The sequence below is a fragment of the Poecile atricapillus genome, chromosome 15 (assembly GCF_030490865.1).
Source record: "Poecile atricapillus isolate bPoeAtr1 chromosome 15, bPoeAtr1.hap1, whole genome shotgun sequence".
NCBI classification, from domain to species: Eukaryota; Metazoa; Chordata; class Aves; order Passeriformes; family Paridae; genus Poecile; species Poecile atricapillus.
The window spans coordinates 6,303,807-6,323,541 of record NC_081263.1 but is presented as its reverse complement, the minus strand read 5'-3'; the positions used below and the strand labels follow the sequence as shown (position 1 = coordinate 6,323,541).

General features: G+C 48.4%; 1 protein-coding gene across 6 annotated transcripts in view; it reads left to right on the top strand.

The window, feature by feature from the left end:
* KCNQ2 (potassium voltage-gated channel subfamily Q member 2) overlaps positions 1 to 19,735 on the top strand; it is a 64,738-nt gene that overhangs the window by 11,717 nt on the left and 33,286 nt on the right. For 5 of the 6 annotated variants that reach the window (XM_058850589.1, XM_058850590.1, XM_058850588.1 and 2 more), the window contains exons 2-8: positions 12,054 to 12,144; positions 13,032 to 13,158; positions 14,260 to 14,435; positions 15,314 to 15,439; positions 17,554 to 17,664; positions 18,569 to 18,664; positions 19,355 to 19,449. In XM_058850589.1, coding sequence (XP_058706572.1) covers positions 12,054 to 12,144; positions 13,032 to 13,158; positions 14,260 to 14,435; positions 15,314 to 15,439; positions 17,554 to 17,664; positions 18,569 to 18,664; positions 19,355 to 19,449 — 822 coding nt within the window. Of the gene's footprint in view, positions 1 to 12,053; positions 12,145 to 13,031; positions 13,159 to 14,259; positions 14,436 to 15,313; positions 15,440 to 17,553; positions 17,665 to 18,568; positions 18,665 to 19,354; positions 19,465 to 19,582; positions 19,588 to 19,735 lie in introns of all 6 variants that reach the window. The other variant, XM_058850591.1, reaches the window with a different exon arrangement.

Here is a 19,735-nt window from a genome sequence, read left to right as displayed (position 1 = left end):
GGAATGTGCGGGATCATGAAAGGGCCGCTGGATATTTACAGTGCCCGCTGACATAATTCCCAGGCAGCCCGAGCAGGTCTCGGGGCCGGCTGACAGTCGCCGGGGAGATGTGGCTGCGATGGCAGCAGTGAAGGTGACTCCTGCCCGGCTCTGGCAGGAGCTGCTGCCCTGATGGGGACCCGTGCTGCTCATGGGCTCCGCACTGGCTGCTGCTGCTGGCTCCGGAGCCAAGCCAGCGCCCAGGACGGGGATTTAAGCCTGTTGATAACACCTTGAGCTGTTACCTAGGGGTGGAATGAACCTTTGGCTGTGGTGCTGGCCATGGCCTGGGGTCGTGTGCTGGAGGACATTGCTCCTGTGGGCTCCCGGGTGGCTTTGTGCTGTCGTTTCAGACGCTGTGCTGGCTCTGGTCCACGTGAGCCCTGGTTGCTGGTGTGCTTTGCAGTTGTTTTGTGCCAGGCTTTGTGCTACTCCAGAAGGATTTATCTCTTGCTGAGGGCCATGGACATGTCTTGAGCTAGACCTGGGCTTAACCTCAGCTGTGCCCCTGTGTGCTGGGGGGAATCATCACCACGTTTTCCAGTTGGGAGCTGAGGGACAGAGGAATTCAGTGACACAGGATGCCTGCAGCATAAAAATCCAGCATCCCTGCTCCCCAGGCTGTTACTCTAGCCTCTCCATCCTCCAGCTGCAATAACCATTTCCCATACAGACTGGGAGCCTTCAGGATTTGTCTTTGTCCCATCACGCCTTCCTAGGTTTTGCATTATTAAATATTGTCTCTGATCTCCATTATAAATGTTTTTAAGGCATAGTTACTTATCAGAATAGAAAATGCTCTGGTTTTGGCTTCATCTGCTTATGGGATTTACAATAAATGAGAACATTTTTTAAAAAGGGGTCTGGAGGTGTTCATGGCCAGGTTGGATGGGGCATGAAGCAGAGGTCTAGTGAAAGGTGTCCCTGCACATGGCAGGAGGGTGGGGACAAGGTGATCTTTAAGGTCCTCTCCGACCCAAACCATTCCATGATTCTATCAAAAACAAAAAAATCATGAGGTGCTTCAGTGGCAGGTAAACAGAGCAGTGAAATCATTCCCAGAGATGTCCAGTTTTGTTCCAGTGGACACTGATTTGTGTCTTCTGCTTAAAACAAAAGCACATTCATCAGCGTTGATAGGCTGAAGAGTGTTTGCTGTGACTTCCACGGTGCCAGGTTATAAACTGTGCTCTGGAAATGCTCCTTCCACATCCCCACCACCCCCTCCTGCAGCTGACAGTGGCCCCAGCAAACCAGCCTGGCCGTGTTAGACCCAGGACTGCACCTCTGGTTTAGAGGGAGCAAGGAGAAGGTGCAGATGCAGGGCAGGAGAGCCAGGGCCAGCTGCTGAGCTCAGTGCTGGTTTCCTGTGGCTCCTGCAGTCCTGGCTGCAGATTGCCGTGATTCCCAAGGTCAGATTGGTGCTCGCTGCCTGTAAGGAATGGGTGGTACCTGCAGCTCTGCAGGAGATGGCTTGAGCAGCACAAACCCAACCGTGGTCCTGCTGTTGGTCATTCCCTTGCTGCAGCAGGGTCTTGCCCCACAGCTGGGCACATCTGTGTGTGTCTGTACCAGGCACCTGCAGCATCCCCGAGTGCAGCTGCTGGATGTGACCCAGGCAGGTGATTCCCTGTTTTTCCAGAGGAATGAACTGTGGAAGCTGCCTTGGGAGTAAGATGGGAATTTGATGTGTGATCTCACTGCTGTCAGGCTGGCTCTGATTCCCTCTGGACCCCAGGGGAGAAGGACCATCTCCTTCTCCTGTTCCCAGGCTAAGCTGCAGCGGCTCTCCCAGGCAGCAGTACAGCGATGCTGCAGGGCTGGGGGAGCTGCTGGGGGACTTGGATCATGCCTGAGAAAAGGGGGTTAAAAGCAGGTTTTTGCAAGCCTTTGCCTGCCATTTTAAACGGGAAGGATGTTTCCCTGGCAACGAGATGGATGCTTCCCAGCAGAGCATATGGCTTCCATCGACTTTGATTTACCAGCGTGTTGAAATGGCAGCTAGATAATCTCTCTTCAGCTTTACTGTGTCCATGCCCTGTGTCCCTGTTCCCGAGGAGTTTTTAAAGGGTCCAACCCCTGCAGTGCTGCTCCTGCTCCTGTCCCAGGGCTGCTGGGGTCCCGTGCCAGGGCTGGGTCTGGGGACCTCTGCAAAGAGGGACCTGCACAGAAGACCTGAGCATCACCCAGAGCAAGGAGCTGGAGGGTGGGAAGGAAAACCTTCCCTGCCTTTGCTGCCTTTCCCCAGCCGTGCAGCTCCTCCTCCTCAGAGATTATAATCCACAGCTCTCTCTTCCTATTCTCCTCCCTGCTTTAAATCATTTTTAGATGTTTTCCACCTTTCACCACACAATCATCTGCCTCCTGCAGCTTGCTATTTATTGTTGTGTTTACTGGCACAGGGAAATAAGTAAAGGGAACAAAACTGTCATTTGCTGTGCGGGGGAACATGGGGGAGCTGCTCTCTGGGAGCTCGTGGCTTTCCCAGGCTGCTTGGTGTGTGCCAGCCCCATGGAGCTCACGTGGCAGCCTCCTCTGAGGGGCAAAAATAGAGGGCAAGAGGTTCTTATCCTCACTGCTCCCCATCACTTTGGCAAACTTGATGAAAATCAGCCAACAGGTCCAAATTTTAGGTAGAGACAGGGTGGCAGCCAGAGAGGGCAATCATGTGAGGCTCATCCATTGCCTTAGGAGTCAGGAGATCCACAGATCACCTGGTTGGTGCTGTCTGAGCCTGATTCCCTCTTGCCCATGTCTGGGTGCCTCACAGCAATGAGCAGCAGTGGGGGCAGGTGTGGGGTTTGGGAACTGGCTGGGTAATGTAGCCTTAGCTGAAGTGAAGAGGTTGTGCTGACTTGGGAACTGCTGCATTGCAGGGACAGCTGGAGGGGGACAGGCATCCTTCCTCCCCCCTTCCACTGATGGATGTTTTGGGGGAGCTTTGGGTGAGGCAATGTCACCTTTTTTGCGAGTATCCAGGTGAGCACAAAGGCCCTGGCCTGAACGTGCTGGCTCTCAACCCCAGCCCTGCTTGCAGCAGGCCCCCAAAACTGCCCAGTTCAAACGAGACTCCCTCATTAACTGAGGTTTCCTTGATTTCCTGTGCCAGGGCCATGGCTTTCCTCCACTTTCTGGAGGGTTCAGCTCTCTGGGCAGCCACTCCCTCTGCAAAAGGTTCTCGATGTGTAAGCTGTGCTCACCTGCTCCACACCTGGCCATCTACCTGCAGAATGTGGGTTATGCCAGGGAAGAAGTGAGGGGTGACAGAAGTGAATAATTGTCCTTTGGTGCTGGGGATTGATTTATTAGGTGCAAAGCGAGGCTGTGTCCTGGCAGACCTGGCGCTGTCTGTGCAGGTGTCACGAGCTGGCCGCTCTCTGCCGTGAGCCGAGGAGGTGCCCATGTGGATGGTGGCAGGATGATGTCCCCATCGCCCCTGGGGACCACAGACCTGGCTACTGCCCTGGGAAACTTTGCTGATGGAGAGGAAAAGGTGCAAAAGGACTTTTGAATTCAGAGTTGCAGCTCTTGGGAGACTCAAAATAGTTCTGTTAGTGGTGAATTTAAGCAGGGATTGACTGGCAGCTGGTGTGATGTTCTCCCCTCCCTGCGGCATAACTGGGCTGGTTCAGCAATTTTTTAGGGCTAAAGAGCACTGTCTTCTAAGTGCTGAGCTCTCCAGAGATCTAAGTTTGTTTTGCATCCTTCACCCTGGGCAGCTTCTCTGGGCTGCCTGTCTGCATGGCCCAGATGCTGCTCCTGGAAAAATGTTCCCATCCTGACAGGAGCAGCTTCACCGGCAGGGAAAGCACCAGGGCCGTGTTCTGCCACCTCTGCCAGGTGAGGATCATGATATCCTACCAACGTGGGGAGGGGATGCAGAGCTTCAAAACTGACCACTGGCCTTTTATTTCTGGTGCTGCACCTAATCCTGCATTTTCTCTTGTGCCAAACTCAGGTGTCTCTCAGGCATCGCGGGGTTTGGACCCAGCTGAGCTGGAGCCTCTCCTGTGGCAGTGCAGCCCCTTGGCTTTCAGGGGATTATTCCTGATTTGTGCTGGAGTGAGTGAGAGGGAACATCAATCCTGAATATTGTGGCATTCCTGTTATTCCTTGGGGTTATTTTTTACCCGGTTTGGAGGTCATAATCTTTTGGGGACTGAAATCAAAAGGCTGTAAGCCAATTCTTTTGCACCTTTGCTGTGAGCTCCTGCTCACTGCCTGGGACAAGAGAGGTAAAATTAAACACATGTTGAAATTACCAACTCTCAGGCATATTATCTGGGCAGTTTGCAAATACTTCCTTATTTTCCCCAAGACTCTGTTAATTAAACGAATGAACAAATGAAATTAGCAGGGCTTTGGTAATCCTTGCATTTTACACTTTGGTGTTATCCATTAGCCTCTGGTTCTCAGAAACCACATCCTTGTCTTATAATTATCAAGGAATGAAGCTGGGATGGACCCTGGGAAGTGACTGGGGCATCTGAGTGCCTTCAAAATTGCCAGTATCTCAGCTGTTCTCCTTCACTCTTAGCTGGGAGGGAGCCCAAGAGCAACAGCTCTGTGGTCCTGCTTTTACAGGAGCAAAGCCTAAAGTCTCACCCCTGGGGAAACTGAGGTTTTTAAAGGCAGCACAAGGATTTTGAGCCATTTAGTTGCCTTCTGTGGGTCTGGGACAGTTCAGGTGGCTGCTGAGAGCTGCCGAGCCCCTGTTGCTGCCGCTCCCTGAGGATGCTCTCAGCGAGGATTTTTGTTTCTGAGGTGCTGAAATTCGTGGTGCTGTAGAACTAGTGCAAAGTCAGAGATGGGGAAGTGAAGCTGAAGGAGCTCAGTGGGATGGAGCTCGTCCTTCGTGGGCAGGAAACCTCAGGCTCCAGCTGAATCTCTGCTTCTGGGACAGACCTTTGAAAAAGCGGCTACTATTCCTGTCTGCCGCGGGAACCAGCCCGATTGGAGACAATCTTCCTATCTGCAATTAGACCAGAGCCTATTTTTGTATATCACATTCCCTCGAGGAATGTTTAGATGAGATGCAGCATTACATTTTATAGGGACAGCTTTCTTTTAACCCAGTTTTAGAGCTCACTTAAGTCAGATGGAGTGACTTGCCCAGGTCAGTGAGAGGAGTTTGATCTCAGCAAGAGGAATTTTAATTCCTGCTTGCTCCAACCATGCAGCATTTCCTTGGCTTCTGAAATTTACTTTTCTTGAGGTGTTGCGGCTTAAGAAACAGAAATAACTTGATCTTCAAACAGGGATAAAGGTTGGATCAGGAAGGTTTGTATTCCTGTGCTCACTAGCAATGATTTCTCCAGGGTGGGGAGGAAGCAGAGGCTCTTTTGGGGGAATACCCCGTGGGATGAAAGAGAGGCAGTGCTCAGATTTCAATCTGAATAATATGGGTATTGCATGAGACAGCAACTTTCCCTCACATTAAAATCAATGAACATGATCTGAATAAATGCCTGCACAGACATTTTAAGAATTACTTAAATGTCCAATATTTTATACTCTTAATTTACCTCCCAATGCACTATAATTGCACCGTGGGCTTTAGGATTCTCTCCCATGAACCATTTCTGCAGCTGCATGAATACATTTCTCCCCACCAAATTTTTTGAAAGAAAGCCTGAGCCCAGCAGAGCTGGATCCCAGCAGGAACAGACTCTTCTGGCAGGTGCACAGGCTTGATTAATACTTTGGGTTTTCCTCCAGACATCTGGCTCCTCTGAGGCTGCGTGTGCAGGGCGAGGAGAATACGCAGACAAGCATTTCCAAGTGATTCATTCTGGGTGAGGACAAAGCGGAACATTGGAGCTAGAACTTTGCATGCAGTCATTATTATTAATAAGGCTTTTATTCAGCCTAAGTTAGATGATTAGAGCCAGCCTGTAAAAAACCCAAGCAATTCCTTACATTTAACTCCTTTTCCCACTGTAAGTGTTCAGATCTTGGTCTCCATCCCCTGGCATTTCCAGACGGCTTTTGTTCTTTGAGGCTTCAATCCAGAAAATCTCTTAAGCTCACTCTTGCTCCTAAGTGTGAAGACACACAATCCTTTTCTGGACTAGGGACAAGTTATTTCAAGTCATTTCAATTTCAGCTCGGATTCCTGCAGTCCAAGGGTTTGGATCAGGATTCTGGCACTCCAGTTACAAGCAAGGACAAAAGGCTGGAGGAGCTTTTGGAGTGGAAACCAATTTCAGAAGTGGTGGATATTGAAGGAAAAATTTCTTAAATCCTGCTTTTATTTCTGAGAAATGTCCTAAATAGAAGGAAAGCAGGGCAAGAGGTTTTCTTGTGACTTGGTTGTGCCACTTTGCCATGCTCATACCAGGGAGTTTCACAGATGTGTAGATGTGGCACTTGGGGACATGCTTTAGTGGTGGCCTTGGCAGTGCTGGGGAAGGGTTGGACTCAAAGGTCCCTGAGGGTTTTGTCAGCTTAAATCATTCTATGATTTTCCTTCCCATCCCAGGGCCAGTCCTTGAATATCGATCTGTAAGAGCTATTTCTCTGTAGCCTGATGAATTCTCACCTCCCAGCACACCATCTAAAGCCTCACTGTGCACACCACAGCCTTCCCTGGAACGCTGATTTGGTCCTCTGGAGATGCTCCAGCTCACCTTTCAGACCACCTGCTCCAGTGGAAGGTGTCAGCCCCAAGGCAGGGGCTTGGAATTAGGTGATCTTTAAGGAGCTTTTCAACCCAACCCATTCCACAGTTCACACCACAGTCCTCAGTGCTCTTTATGGCTTTGTACAAGCAAGGAGGTTCTTACCAAGGCTGCTCAGGCATCACCTGAGTGCACTGAGAATGCACAGGAGCTGAAAATGTTGTCCCAGACAGGCCTTTGATAATGATTTATTAAAAAGTTTATAAACCATGACAATCCCTGCCTTGGAGCCAGGTGGTGTGATCACCACAAACAATGTTTCCTACCCACATGGATGCTCAGGGATCCTCCAGGCTCATCCAAGGAGCAAAATCTAGGAAAGAGGATGGGGCTGGGCATGGCCAGACCTGAGGGGATTGAGATGCCATCAGGAGTTATTTTTGGGAAGGAGAGCACCAAAAGGCAGGACTCTCCACTTCTATTTCCAGCTCTTTTAGTGACAGGATTTGCTTTGGGAGATGATTTTGGCTGAGACCAAGGGATGTGGGAACCCAGAGTGAGGTATTTAGGCTTCTATTCAGCCTTGGAAATGAGCAGCCAGGTTGCAAGTCACAGCAGGATTGCTTACATGAATAAAGATGATGGATGCTCCTGGCTAAGGGAAGGTGCCATACAACAAAGTCTTTATTGCTGGAAAAGTCACGGCTTTCTCAGCGTTTTTCTTCTGACTCAATGGAGGTTTAAATTGAGCTGCAAATACTCCCATTCTGATTTCCAGGCTCTCTGAGCACTAAAAGGCATTTGCCAATCTCTGTTTTTCTTCGCTGTGGATGCTCTTTCACCTTCACTTATTGTCATTTCTGTATTTTCCTGGCCTTTGATTTACATCAAAGTTTTAAGTACTTGAACTGCAGCGTTTTACAGAGCCCACAGCAAATGGATTTACTGGGATTGCAGCTGGATTGCACATAAGCACGTCAGTTTTATTTTAGCACAATTATCAATGCCTTGTTTACATCCCCAAAGTAATTTTCAAGTGTTTTAAATGTTTTAAGTTGCTTTTCATTGTGCAGCTCTTGAATGCCTGTAGTGAAATACTCCTTCCTTTCCAGCTTTGCCCCTTCTAATTAAACAAATCATTAAAGTCCTTTCCCAATTCCAGGGAAAGCCATCGAAAGTGGGCAACAAGCACAGTGGCTTATTAAAAGCTTCTGTCACCTCCTTGTGTTGTATCCATCTCCATCTCCAGGAATCCAGTTGCTAATTAGTGGTGCTCCATCAGAAGAACCCCAACATTTCTGAATGTCAGTGAATGCTATTTGAATATGAGTATTTCAGGAATAAATTTAGAGGCCTTTTAAAATTCTTATGTAAATGGGCATGTAGATTCCAAGGGGGTTTCTTTTGGAAGGCAAATTAGATGATTAACCTGAGCAGCTTTATGATGATTCCATCATGTGCTTTCACTGAGGAAGGAAAGAAAAAAAAAAAAAAGGACAATCTTTCATGTTTCATGCCATTTTAAGTATTTTTATTTCCAAGGGGGAGTTCAGTCATTCCTTTTTCTGTTGCTAACCTGAAGCACAGTGGATATGAAATCTGGATATGCAGATTTTGGGCTGGGATTTAAAAACTGTAATAAGAAGCTTGCACGGGTGTTTTAAGTCAACATAACCTTTGGATGTAAAGTCAGACTTTGGAGGTCTTTGGATTTACTGGTATTAGCAGCAGTCAGATTTGCACAGCTGAGTCTTGGCTGAGCTTAAAGGTCTCAGCAACAGGTGAGAGGGGTGTCAGAGCAGCAGAAAGTGCTGGGGGCCTGCAGGAATGAGGTGGGTGAGAAAATATAATGAGGTGTACTTCTCCAACAGGCAGATTTCTCCTTTCTGTCCCTCTGGAGAGGAGACAGTGGTCCCAAACCACCCTGAATCCCGCCCGGAGTTTTGGGGATGCTGGGTGCTGACTCCACAGCAGGACCTGTCTGCTCAGGAGGAGGATATTGTCTTCTCCAATGTTCCAAGCAGAATTGGCATCTTTAATGTAAAAATCATTAGATGGGACCTAATTAATGTTCCTTATTGCACATGAACATTTCCCAGAGTCAGGCTGCAGACGTAATTTGCTTTCATTAGATACGTAGTTTTAAAAATTAGATTCATCCTAACTGCTACACTATTTATTGGCTTGTTTCCCTTTCCTTAGCTATCCATTATTATCTGGAGCCCTTTCCTGATCTGTCTGGGTAGATTAGGTGGAATTAAAGCAGAGTCCAGCTTCCTGTTCCCCACTGCCCTCCCTCTGTGGCAGCTCAGAGGATTCATGCCCTGATGTGCACGTACCTCCCAGCTTCTCTCCTGCACTCCTCTGTCCAAAGGGGATCTGCAGATCCCTCAAAGCCTCCCAGGAGCCAGACAGGCCTCAGCCCCCCCAGAGCAGTTCCCTTGCAGAAGGGTGCCATTCTCTGAGTCTCCTTTTCCAGCCCCCAGAGGCTGGTGGGCCACAGGGCTGGGCAGAGGAGCTGTGCATCACCGTGGAGCTATTTTGGGATTCGTGTGCAGCTCATCCTGTGCTGATCCAGAGCCTGCATCCCTTGCTGGCAGGACTGCTCCTTACCTGGTGGCTGGGCCAGGGAGATTCCTTACCTGTTGGGACTGAGCCAGGGGGAGGTTTTTGTCCCAGTGGGATTTGGCTGTGGATCTCCCATGCTCTGCTGGAGAAGCTGGTGCATTCCCTGCTCCCTCCTGTGCTCGGCAGAGCTGTAATTAATGCTGGCCCTGCCAGCCTGATCTGCATCAGGTCTCCCCGGCAATGGAAGCTCTGGGGAGCCCAGAGTGGAAATTGCAGCAGCCCTGAGCCGGCCCTGGGGAGCTGAGGAGCATGGGGAGGCTGGGAATGAGGCTGCAGGGATGTGCTGGAAGGGGGAGAAGCAGCACCCATGTGTCCAACTGCTCCAGCAGTGCCTGGAGCTGCCCCAGCTCTCCCCATAACCAGGGCTTGCACAATCCGTCCTTGGGATTTGAAGTGATAAAGCAAATTCTATTCCTTGTTTGCTCCCCCTGTCCTACCAATATCTGTCTAGTGACAACTTAATATACAGGAGTCCTCTTTTTATTTTTTTGTGGTGTGTGTCCCTGCCAGGAATCATGAATTGATAGTGGTTTCATTCTGGATCCATCCAAGGTGATCAGCTGAGCAAAAACAGTGTGAAAGCCTGCTCTGATACTGGCACTTTGCTTTCAGCCCTTCCTCAGGCACTTTACAGTGATGCTTGGTCACAAAAACAAATACAACTCACAATCTACTTCTCTAATCAGAAAATGTAGAATTCTCTTTCCCTTGATCCCTTTTCATTATCTTATTTTTGTTTGGTTGGGGTTCTTTTGGGGATTTTTTTTGTTTTCTGGGGGGTTTTTTTTGTTTGTTTTTGTTTCCCCCCCCCCCCTTCTTTCTTCTCTCATTGATTATTCATTTGTTTCTCACTTCAACATAGCAAAATTGCTATGTTTGCTGTTTGCAGAAAAATCTGGGCCATTCCAGGAGTGCAGCAACCTAGTTGCAGCTCCTTCCCTCCTGGAGTGTGGGATTCTGCTCCCCCTGCCACGGTGTGGGCAGCAGTGGGGCCCCTTCTCCAGCTCCCAGCAATCTGGAGGATGTTGGGAGGGATGGAGCCCATCTGACTGCAGGGCAGGTTCTGGTGGGATTGTTTATGGCAAGTGTTTTTAAAAGAACAATTAAAGTCAGACCTGGACAAGGCACTGAGTGATGTCATGAGTGGGATTGCAAGTAAGGTTTATTACTCTCCTGAGGTTGTTTCAAGTGTCTGCACACCAAATCTGGTGTGAGAAGGAGAAATTTGCAGTGAGAAGTCAGGAAATTATCTGCCTGATACTGGATTCATCTTGTGGCTGATAAAGCTCAGCCTTGGCTGAGATGGCTCTGAAGGTCCCTTACTTCCAGCAGTCCCTACCTCACCACCACGTTTCAGCCTGTGGTTCGAATAAATACTGAAAATCTCCCTATTTTTACTTGTTACTGTGACATTAATGGTCACTGCAAAGCCACAAGCATGACCTGGTGGTGTGAAACTCCTTTCCTTTATTCACCAAAAAGCAGCAGCCCCCACCAGCAGAACCAAACCTTATAAATATTCACAATGCAGTTTGTAGGAATGCGAGACAAAGTCAGACAAATGAATTATTTAATGCTCTTAAAGAATGCAGCTTTTAGTTTCTCCTTGTGCTGGCCTACTTTATTGTATTAGTAAATCGATCCCAAGTAAATTAATTTCCCTGCTTTTGTTGGAGCAAGCAGTGGGCAGGGGTGGAAGCCTCCATCCTTGAGCAGATGCCAGGACACCTCGGCAGCTGCGGATTCAGGCGCTGAGTGTCAGAAGAGAGTCGAGCTCCTGTCACTCATTCGGTGCCCTTTGATTTGCATCAGAACATGCAGCACTGGGCAGCCTGGCTGGGGACAGGCAGTGAGTGACAGCCTGGGGTGGCACTGCCCAGGCTGCTTTTGGGAGGCTGCCCGTGGATGTAGATGTCAGTGAGATCTGGGTGCACGTTGGGGTTTGAGCATCTCCCCAGTTCTGTGGTAAATTAGCGACTGAGAGAGCTGATATCAAAGTTGTATCCCCACAGCTTATGGCAGGATGAGGCTTCTTTTGTCCCCGAACAGCTGGGACAGAGAGCAGCCCAGCTCCTTCCCAGTGCCAACAGCACCAAAATCACATTCCCTTGGGCTGGATCAACCCCCATGTCTGGCCACAGAAGAGCAGAGTAACAGCCACCCACCACCAGTGATGCTCCAAAAAACCCAAAAAGTTGCCAGCCTTTCTGGGCAGCAGGAAATTAATGTGGAGTACCTGCCCGAGAAAGGAACATTAAATCCACCCAAAATGTCCTAATCTGGCAAGAATTGCAGCACCACTTCTGTGTGAGCTTTTGTAGATGTAAATGTATAAGTAGAGCAGGAGTGGAGCTCACACTCAGCCTATGCTCCTGCTCCTCAGCCAGCTGCTCCCCTCTTGTCCCAGCTAGAAATTTCCCTGCTCATTTGGATGCTTTTGGATGCATCTGAACCTTGCTGAAAGAGCTGATGCTTCCTTGGGGAAAAAAATGTCAGAAGTGACCAGAGCTGCCAGCTGGAAGGGGAACTGGATTGGCACTGGCCAAACTGGGGATAGTCCAGTGGTCCATCCACACAGAAGCTTTCCAGCTAGCAAAGCTGGGCACTTGACTTATCCTTTTTACATGGTGGTGTAGCAGCTGTGCAGTAAATACTCCGAGAGAAATTTATCCAAAGTTGCTCTCTGAGTTCATTGGATGAGCATGAAAATTTACTGCCATTAAGACTGACCTTCTCTCTCTCTCTCTCCCTTTTTGTGTCCTTTAGTTTTCTACTAGTGTTCTCCTGCCTGGTGCTGTCTGTCTTTTCGACCATTGATGAGTACCAGAACAGCTCAGAAGGGGCCCTTTATATCCTGGTAAGTGGGGGCTGACAGTGAGATATTAAAATCAAATCAAATCCCCACAAACCCCTGAGACTGGGGGTGTTTGAGGCAAGAATTTAAGCTGTCCCTTGTGAGAAGGGGACCACTCAGGCCTATGGGACAGAAATGGGAAAAAACTTTTTAAAAATCTACAGCTGCTAGATTCATCTGTCTCTTCTCCTTTTGTCTGTTTTCCTCTTCCCCATTCCTGCCCTACATGAAATCAAAGAATGCTGCAGACTAATTAGGGCTTCACTGGGTTTGACACATGAGAAAGGTGTGACAAGATCTGAGAGGGAAGAGAACATGCACAGGATATTCAGGAAGAGATGATGGAAAGAGTTGGAAAGAGCTGGAAAGAGATGGAAAGAGATAGAAAGAGCTGGAAAGAGCTCACGTGGCATCAAGGGATGGAGCATCTGCACCAGATCTCCCAGCACACACAGGCAAACCAAGCCAGTTTTCTAGGGAAAATGCTGACATCCCCTTTTGTCATCCTCTAGGATTATTCCCATTCAGTGATTCCCATCTCTGCTCTTGCCTCAGCATTAACTGAGTTGAGTCCTGGAGGCTGGTGGCAGGGAGACAACGAGGTGGTCATCATTCCTGTGCTGGGGGAACAAGCACAATATGAGAAGGGTAGAGCTCCAGTTCATGTCTACAATGTGCAGCACCTCTCACCACCCTGGGGCGGGGGAGGAAAGACACAGAAGCAGAGATCTGACGATCTTTCAAGCCTGGTCTCTCTGTTGAGTGGTGCAGACAGCTCAGTAATGACTTTTCTGAGGTGTATTTTTCTGAGGTCATGGGTTTTTCCTGGATTCAGGAGCGTGGTCTCCATCATCCTTTTCTCCCCACTAATGGCACCGTTCTCCTCGCAGGAAATCGTCACCATCGTGGTGTTTGGGGTGGAATACTTTGTGCGGATCTGGGCCGCCGGCTGCTGCTGCCGATACCGGGGCTGGAGGGGACGGTTGAAATTTGCCCGCAAGCCTTTCTGTGTCATCGGTAAGAGCTGAGGCCCTGCATGGGATTTCCCAATCCAGGATGGCCATTCCAATCACTTGCTTGCATGGTTCCCCCGTGTCTTGCATGTGTTTTGGGGGTTAAACTTCAGCTGCTTCATGGTGACCTTGAGAATGAAAAAAATAAACAAAATGCAGAAGTCCTAATCCATGGCCATGCCTTTTGTTATTCATCACAGGGTTCTCCCTGTTTTCTGATGACCTGGGAGCCTAACCCTAACCCTACACACCTCAAGCATTACTGACAGCTCACAGAAACAGGGTTTAGCAGGGAGAGGCTGAGCAGAGGAACTGGAATCCAGCAATCCTACGTCCAACCTCCACACCAAATTGTTCTCAAGTCATTCAGACTCTGTGTGTCATCCTGGTGCTGATGAGCTGCCTCTCAAGGGAGTTGTGAGACTTAATTAATTATTGTTTGTAAAGCACTCAGAAAGTCTCCTGTGAGAGGGACCATCTGGGCACAGCAGTGATATTTTCTGGGATTAGAAATGGACAGAGTGGCCGTGCCCTTCGCTATGGAGACTGCCTGTGACTGTTTGGGAGCTGGCAATGGACATATGCAGGATTTCAGTTTATTCCACAGCAAAACACTCCTATAAATCAGGGAAGAGGGAGGTTTATGGGATCTTTGATATGTATTGAGCAAGATTTTTTTTTTGGCCTATTTCTTGGACTTCCATTGTCCTTAAGCACTTTAGAATTATGGAGGATGTATAGATTTTCATTCCCAGTTTAGATGGGGGAGTTCCTTGCTCTGTGTAACAGGCACCTATGACTGATAAAAGACAGGTCCTTTGGCAAGTATTTAATCCCATGTTAACCCTGAACCAGATCAAAATTCAGGCTCTGCAGCATTTGACCCATTTTCTATGGGAGTGATGAGCATGGAGAACGAAAAGCTTTCCACAAGGGGTGCAGTGGCTCCTCTCATCCAGTTTCAGATTAGTTCTGTGCCCTTCCAGCAGGGGACACAGGTGTAGGAGACCCCTGTCACGCACTGCCCGAGGCAGTGGCGATGCCGTTCCCTCTGGTGGTGATCTGGCAGCGCTCCCTCACCTTTCCCTGCCCCGTGTTCCCGCAGACATCATGGTGCTGATCGCATCCATCGCCGTGCTGGCGGCGGGGTCCCAAGGGAACGTCTTTGCCACCTCGGCACTCAGGAGTTTGAGGTTCCTGCAGATCCTGCGCATGATCCGCATGGACCGGCGCGGCGGCACCTGGAAGCTCCTGGGCTCTGTGGTCTACGCACACAGCAAGGTGAGCAAGGCCCAGGCAAGGACGTGGAGCTGCTCTTTGTGTTCTCCCCACCAGAGACACTGCTTTGGTTCAGCTCTCCATCCCAAAGTTCTTCCAGGCCTGGAAGAGGAGATTGGAGGGACACCGTAGGTAATGCAGAGGAGCAACACGGTCAGAGACACAAAGTCTGATGGAATGCTCCACCAGTCAAGAAGGGAAGGGAGAGAGAGATTCCAGTCATGGGACCAATCCCTGATGTAGGGGGATCAGTTTGGGAAGAGGTTGTTGTTAAATTGCTGATTCCTGATGCTGTATTTATGATTTTAGCATTTCTCCCCCAGAGAAGCTTAGCCAGCTTCTCCAGCACTGTGTAAAAATCATAGGAAATTTGTGCATCTTTTTTTTCCACCCTTGCACTAACCTAATCCAAAAATAATCACTCCTGTGAATTCTGAATTAAAACTTCCCTGCAGCTGGGGGATAGTCCAACAAGACCCCAACTTCACAGTTCCTCCTTGTTTAGTGGCTTGGAGTTGTCCTAAGTAGAATATCCAGGGATCTGGGGGTTCCTTTTCAGTTTCAACTCCACTTCCCTGTGTGAACTGGGGAAATATGAGAGTTTTAAAATCTCAGTTCCAGTTCTTGCAATAATGGAGCTCTTAACATCCCCTCCTCCATTTGCTGTGTGTGTTTGGATGATTTGGTCTTCAGGCCTGGCAGAGCCAGAAAGCAAAGATGTGTCCCATCTCAGAAAGTGCCATCACTGATCTCCAGCCAAAGCCCCAAAACCTAAACAAGTGCAGGGAAAGTTCAGATCCAGCAGCAAGCGAGAAACTAAGCATTTGGAGATGCGCACCAGGACTGCAATTATTCTCTTCTTTCTTTTAATGTTCTCACAGGAGCTGATTACTGCCTGGTATATTGGCTTCCTGTGCCTCATCCTGGCCTCTTTCCTGGTGTACTTGGCCGAGAAGGGAGAAAATGAGCACTTTGATACATACGCAGATGCACTCTGGTGGGGTCTGGTAAGTAATTTCCATAGAGCAGCTGCTGGTTATTAAAATAAAATGTCCATTAACCCTCCATCTTCTATCACTTACGTGAGGTATTGACTTAGAGAGTGCTTAGTTAACATTTTTATTAAATGGCTTCAGGCTGTTCCATTTAGCTCTTTTTCTTACATAAACCTCATAGAAATTGTTGGGGGATCACATTTCTGAGTTAACTGGAGCTGCAGGGGAGCCAGGAACTCATGTGCTCCCAGTGGGGGGATTGAGCTCTGTCGTGACAGAGGTGGGTCAGAGAGAGATCCCGCACCACAGAGCACTTTGATCATTGTTTTGACAAGTATTGCTGTCCTTTAATTATTCAAATTGCACTTGGGCAAGGCGCTGGAATAAATTTCATAAAATTAATAGGGCCTAAGTAGCAGAAAGTCTCCAGCGGGGCGAGCACTCCCCGTCACATCTCTGCTGAAAGGGCAATACTTGTGGTTTGCTGTGCGTGTGCATGTGAATTATTGGATTACCCGATTAACAAAGAGAGAATTAATGACGTTCTAATCTTGTGTTATTGTTCTTCTGCTCCATCACTAGTTTGGCCTTGATTACAAAGCATGTAATGAAAATCCCCGATCTGATCAAATCCCAATAACAGGCTTGGGGAGAAATCGGCTGATCAAGCAGCTCCTCCATTCCAACAAAGGGAAAGAGGCTGTAAATTGTTTTTCAAGCCCTTTAGTTAGGACAGAAAAATAAAAACAAAGCCCAATTTGACATAACAAGAAAATAAACAATGAGGGAAAAGTGACAGCTCAGATTAGAGCTCAGTCTGGGGAGAACCATGGGCAGATTTATCCCTTCTGCTTCTGAGACTGTTTTGCCACTGAGAAGTTCAGAAAATAAATTAAGCTTCATTAAAATAAACAGTTTTTGTCAGAGTCCAGCTCATGGATCCAATATGGGCAGATGTTGAGAGATGGGATAAATCAAATTTCAGGGTCAGAAGCTCATCCCTTGGTTGATCTTAATGTATCCAACACTTACTGTTGTCTATAGAAATTACAAGAATACTGTAAACCAGATTAGCAGTGATTATGGAGAGAGCCTTGCTCTGACTCTGTTTCAGTAAGGATTAGCCACGTTGATGCATTTTTCAACCACTTGGTCAAAATAGCATCTAATTGATAAGGCTTTTAGTGGGACCAATTAAAAGGCACTTTGGGATCCTACTTCCATTTGTGTAAAAGTGATTTTTTATTCTAAATGGAATGCATGTTTCCAGTGCCACATCAGCATGGTGTCAGCTCCCATCCCTGGGGCCAGCTCTATCCGTGGAGGCTGTGTGACAGGGACAGCCTTTGGGATCAGAAGTCTCAAAGATGTTTCTAATCAGACCATCCCTCTCTGCCTTGCCCTGCCAGTCCCAGGCTCTCCAAATCCTCTTGGAAGCCTTGGGGGAATAGCCAGCATTTCCCATGTGATGTCCATGGAGTGAAGTGGGAAAAAGTGTCTTCCCCTGGAGTTTGAAATTCAGGTGACTGTTTCCATCAAATCTCTCATGTCCTTCCCCAAAATACAGACAGCAGCTTTCCACCTCTCTCTTGGTGCACTGCAATAGCACAAAACCCATCCCTAGATGAGGTGGTGTGAAGGAGCCATAATTCATCCTCTCAGCCTAACAGGCTGTTTTTAAATAGGGGAGTGGAGACCAGCTGATAGGCGCTGCTGGGAAGATTTGGAATAAACAGCAGATTTTGTGCATGCAAATAGCTTTCCTGAGCTGCCGAAAGGGAGTTTGGGGGAACGGTGCTGGTTCGCTTCCCCTGCCGAAGGCACAGCCCCTCCTGGGGGAGGTTCCGAGCACCGCCAGCCTCTGCACCAGATGGCAGCTCTCTCTGACAGCAAAAGGCACTGAAACACTCCCAAGTGGTGTGAAACCCAGCACGTGAGCAGGGCGGGTGTTGGGGTGTCTGTGCATCCTGTATCCATCCCTGCTGCTTCCCAGCTCCCCGAGCTGCGCCTCGGACAGTGCAGGGCACGGTGACCCAGCTCTGCCGTGTGCTGTGGGAGCTCTGGCTGTGTTGTTTCAGTTTTAAGGCTGTCTGACCAAGGGCTGGGCACTGATCTCCTCCCTGCAGATCACTCTCACCACCATTGGCTACGGGGACAAGTATCCACAGACCTGGAACGGGCGGCTGCTGGCGGCAACCTTCACACTCATCGGCGTCTCCTTCTTCGCCCTTCCTGCCGTAAGTGGGGGGAGCTGAGCTCACCTGGGCCTTGTCCCCAGCCCCTGGAGCTGGTGGCACTCCAACACCTACAATGTGATGCACTCAGAGGCCTCCTCACTGTGGTGTTCTGTGGCTTGTGAATCAAAAAATGAGGGAGAAAAGGGAAAAGCCTGTTTGAATATCCACAACTTGGGCATCGCCTGCATGAGCAAATGGGATGGGAACTTTCAATTTGGCTCTGCACAAATATTTATGGAAACAATAAAAAGCACTTTTTCCTCCAGAAGGCTGTTCATTGGGGTAATTAATGGCTTTAAGATGAAAGAGAGCAGATTTAGATTGGATATTAGGAACAAATCAATCCCTGTGAGAGTAGTGAGGCCCTGGCACGGGCTGTCCAAATAAGCTGTGACTGCCCCTTCCCTGGAGGTTTTCAAGGCCAGGGTGGATGGGGCTTGGAGCAACCTGGGATACTGCAAGGTGTCCCTGCCCATGGCAGAGGGTTGGAATGAGATGAGCTTTAAGTTCCCTTACAACCCAATGCAATCTGTTATTCTGCAATTACACCATTTCAGCAAATTCCCCCTGTCCCTCTGGCAGTGCATTTCAGTGTGTTGCAGGATCTGGATTCCTATGGGGATAATCTGCTGAATGCCATCACGCTGGGGTTCTTTTGTATTTTATCAGTTGGCTGGAGGTAGTTTGGGAAAATTTGCAATTCCAGTGAGTGCCAGAAAAGTCTGCTGCCCCTTGGATAGAGTCTGCCACAGCTGCTGGGATGGAGGCTCCTTCCTTCCTCTATGTTAGAATCAAAAAATGAGCCAGGAAAAAAACCTTTGGAGTTTTGGAAAGCTGGCCACAGATTTTAAGAGGAAGGTTAACTAAACCCATCCTAGCAACAAATTGTTGTTCTCTTCCCCAGGGTATCTTGGGTTCAGGATTTGCTTTGAAGGTGCAAGAGCAGCATCGACAAAAACACTTTGAGAAGAGGCGAAACCCAGCAGCGGGCCTGATCCAGGTGAGGGTCACACCCAAGGAACCTTGTGGTTACATCATCCTGGTTTTGGGGAGCTTCATAGACTTTTGGAAGATGGGGAGGAGACAAATGGTGCCGTGTGTGTAAGATGTGAGACAGCAGCTGGTGACTGGTTTTGTCTGGGAATAAATGCCAGGAAATCAACCATGGGAAAACAGCATATGTGGTGGGGAATCTAGATAGAAAAGGGATGGAATTCAGCAAGCAGCCAGCTCAGCAAGACAAATGCATTGGGACAATCTGTTTTCACCCTTTTTTTCCTCCCCAAAGAGAATATTTATCCTGATATAAAGGTACAGTTGGGAGCATTTTCTTCATGAAAGCAGATGTCCTTGCAGAAGGCTGGCCTTGCTGTACATCTTGGAGAATTTAAATGAATCATTTTACATTCCCCTGCTCCTCTCTCTCCACATTTTTCACTTCTTAATGGGCAACAGCACCCATCCTGACCTCAGCCTGGCAGTGAATGCCTGGGAGCCACAGCATGTTTAACAGGTCTCACATGGTCAGGAGGATCATGGTACCACCCCAAGTTTGTCACCTACCAAATCAAGGAGAAGGCAGAATGCTGGATCCATCCCATAGGACTTGGTGTTGGTTGAGGTTTATAAACCCAGGGGTGGTTCTGGCTGTGCCTGGGTGCACAGTCTCACTGGGTTTTCTCCTGCACAGGCGGCTTGGAGATTTTATGCCACCAACCTGTCCCGGACAGACCTGCACTCCACCTGGCAGTACTACGAACGCACCGTCACTGTCCCCATGTACAGGTACCTCCTCCTCCAGCTTCCTCCTCCACTGCCTTCCTCGTAATGCCACTGTCTCCATAGTTACCTGGATATATAATTTTGCTTATTTATTTACTTTTTTTTTGGTTGAAAAAGTTGATTTTGAGCTCCTAAGGGCTGGTATATGCTTTTCTTTTGGAGTTGTTTTTGTTTCTTTTTTTTGCTTTGTATTTTTTTCATTGTTTTTCTTTTTGACTTGATTTTAATTTCTCTGTTGCTTTGTGTTTTTTGTTGTTTTTTTTTTTTCTTCCCATGTCTTTCTGTGTGT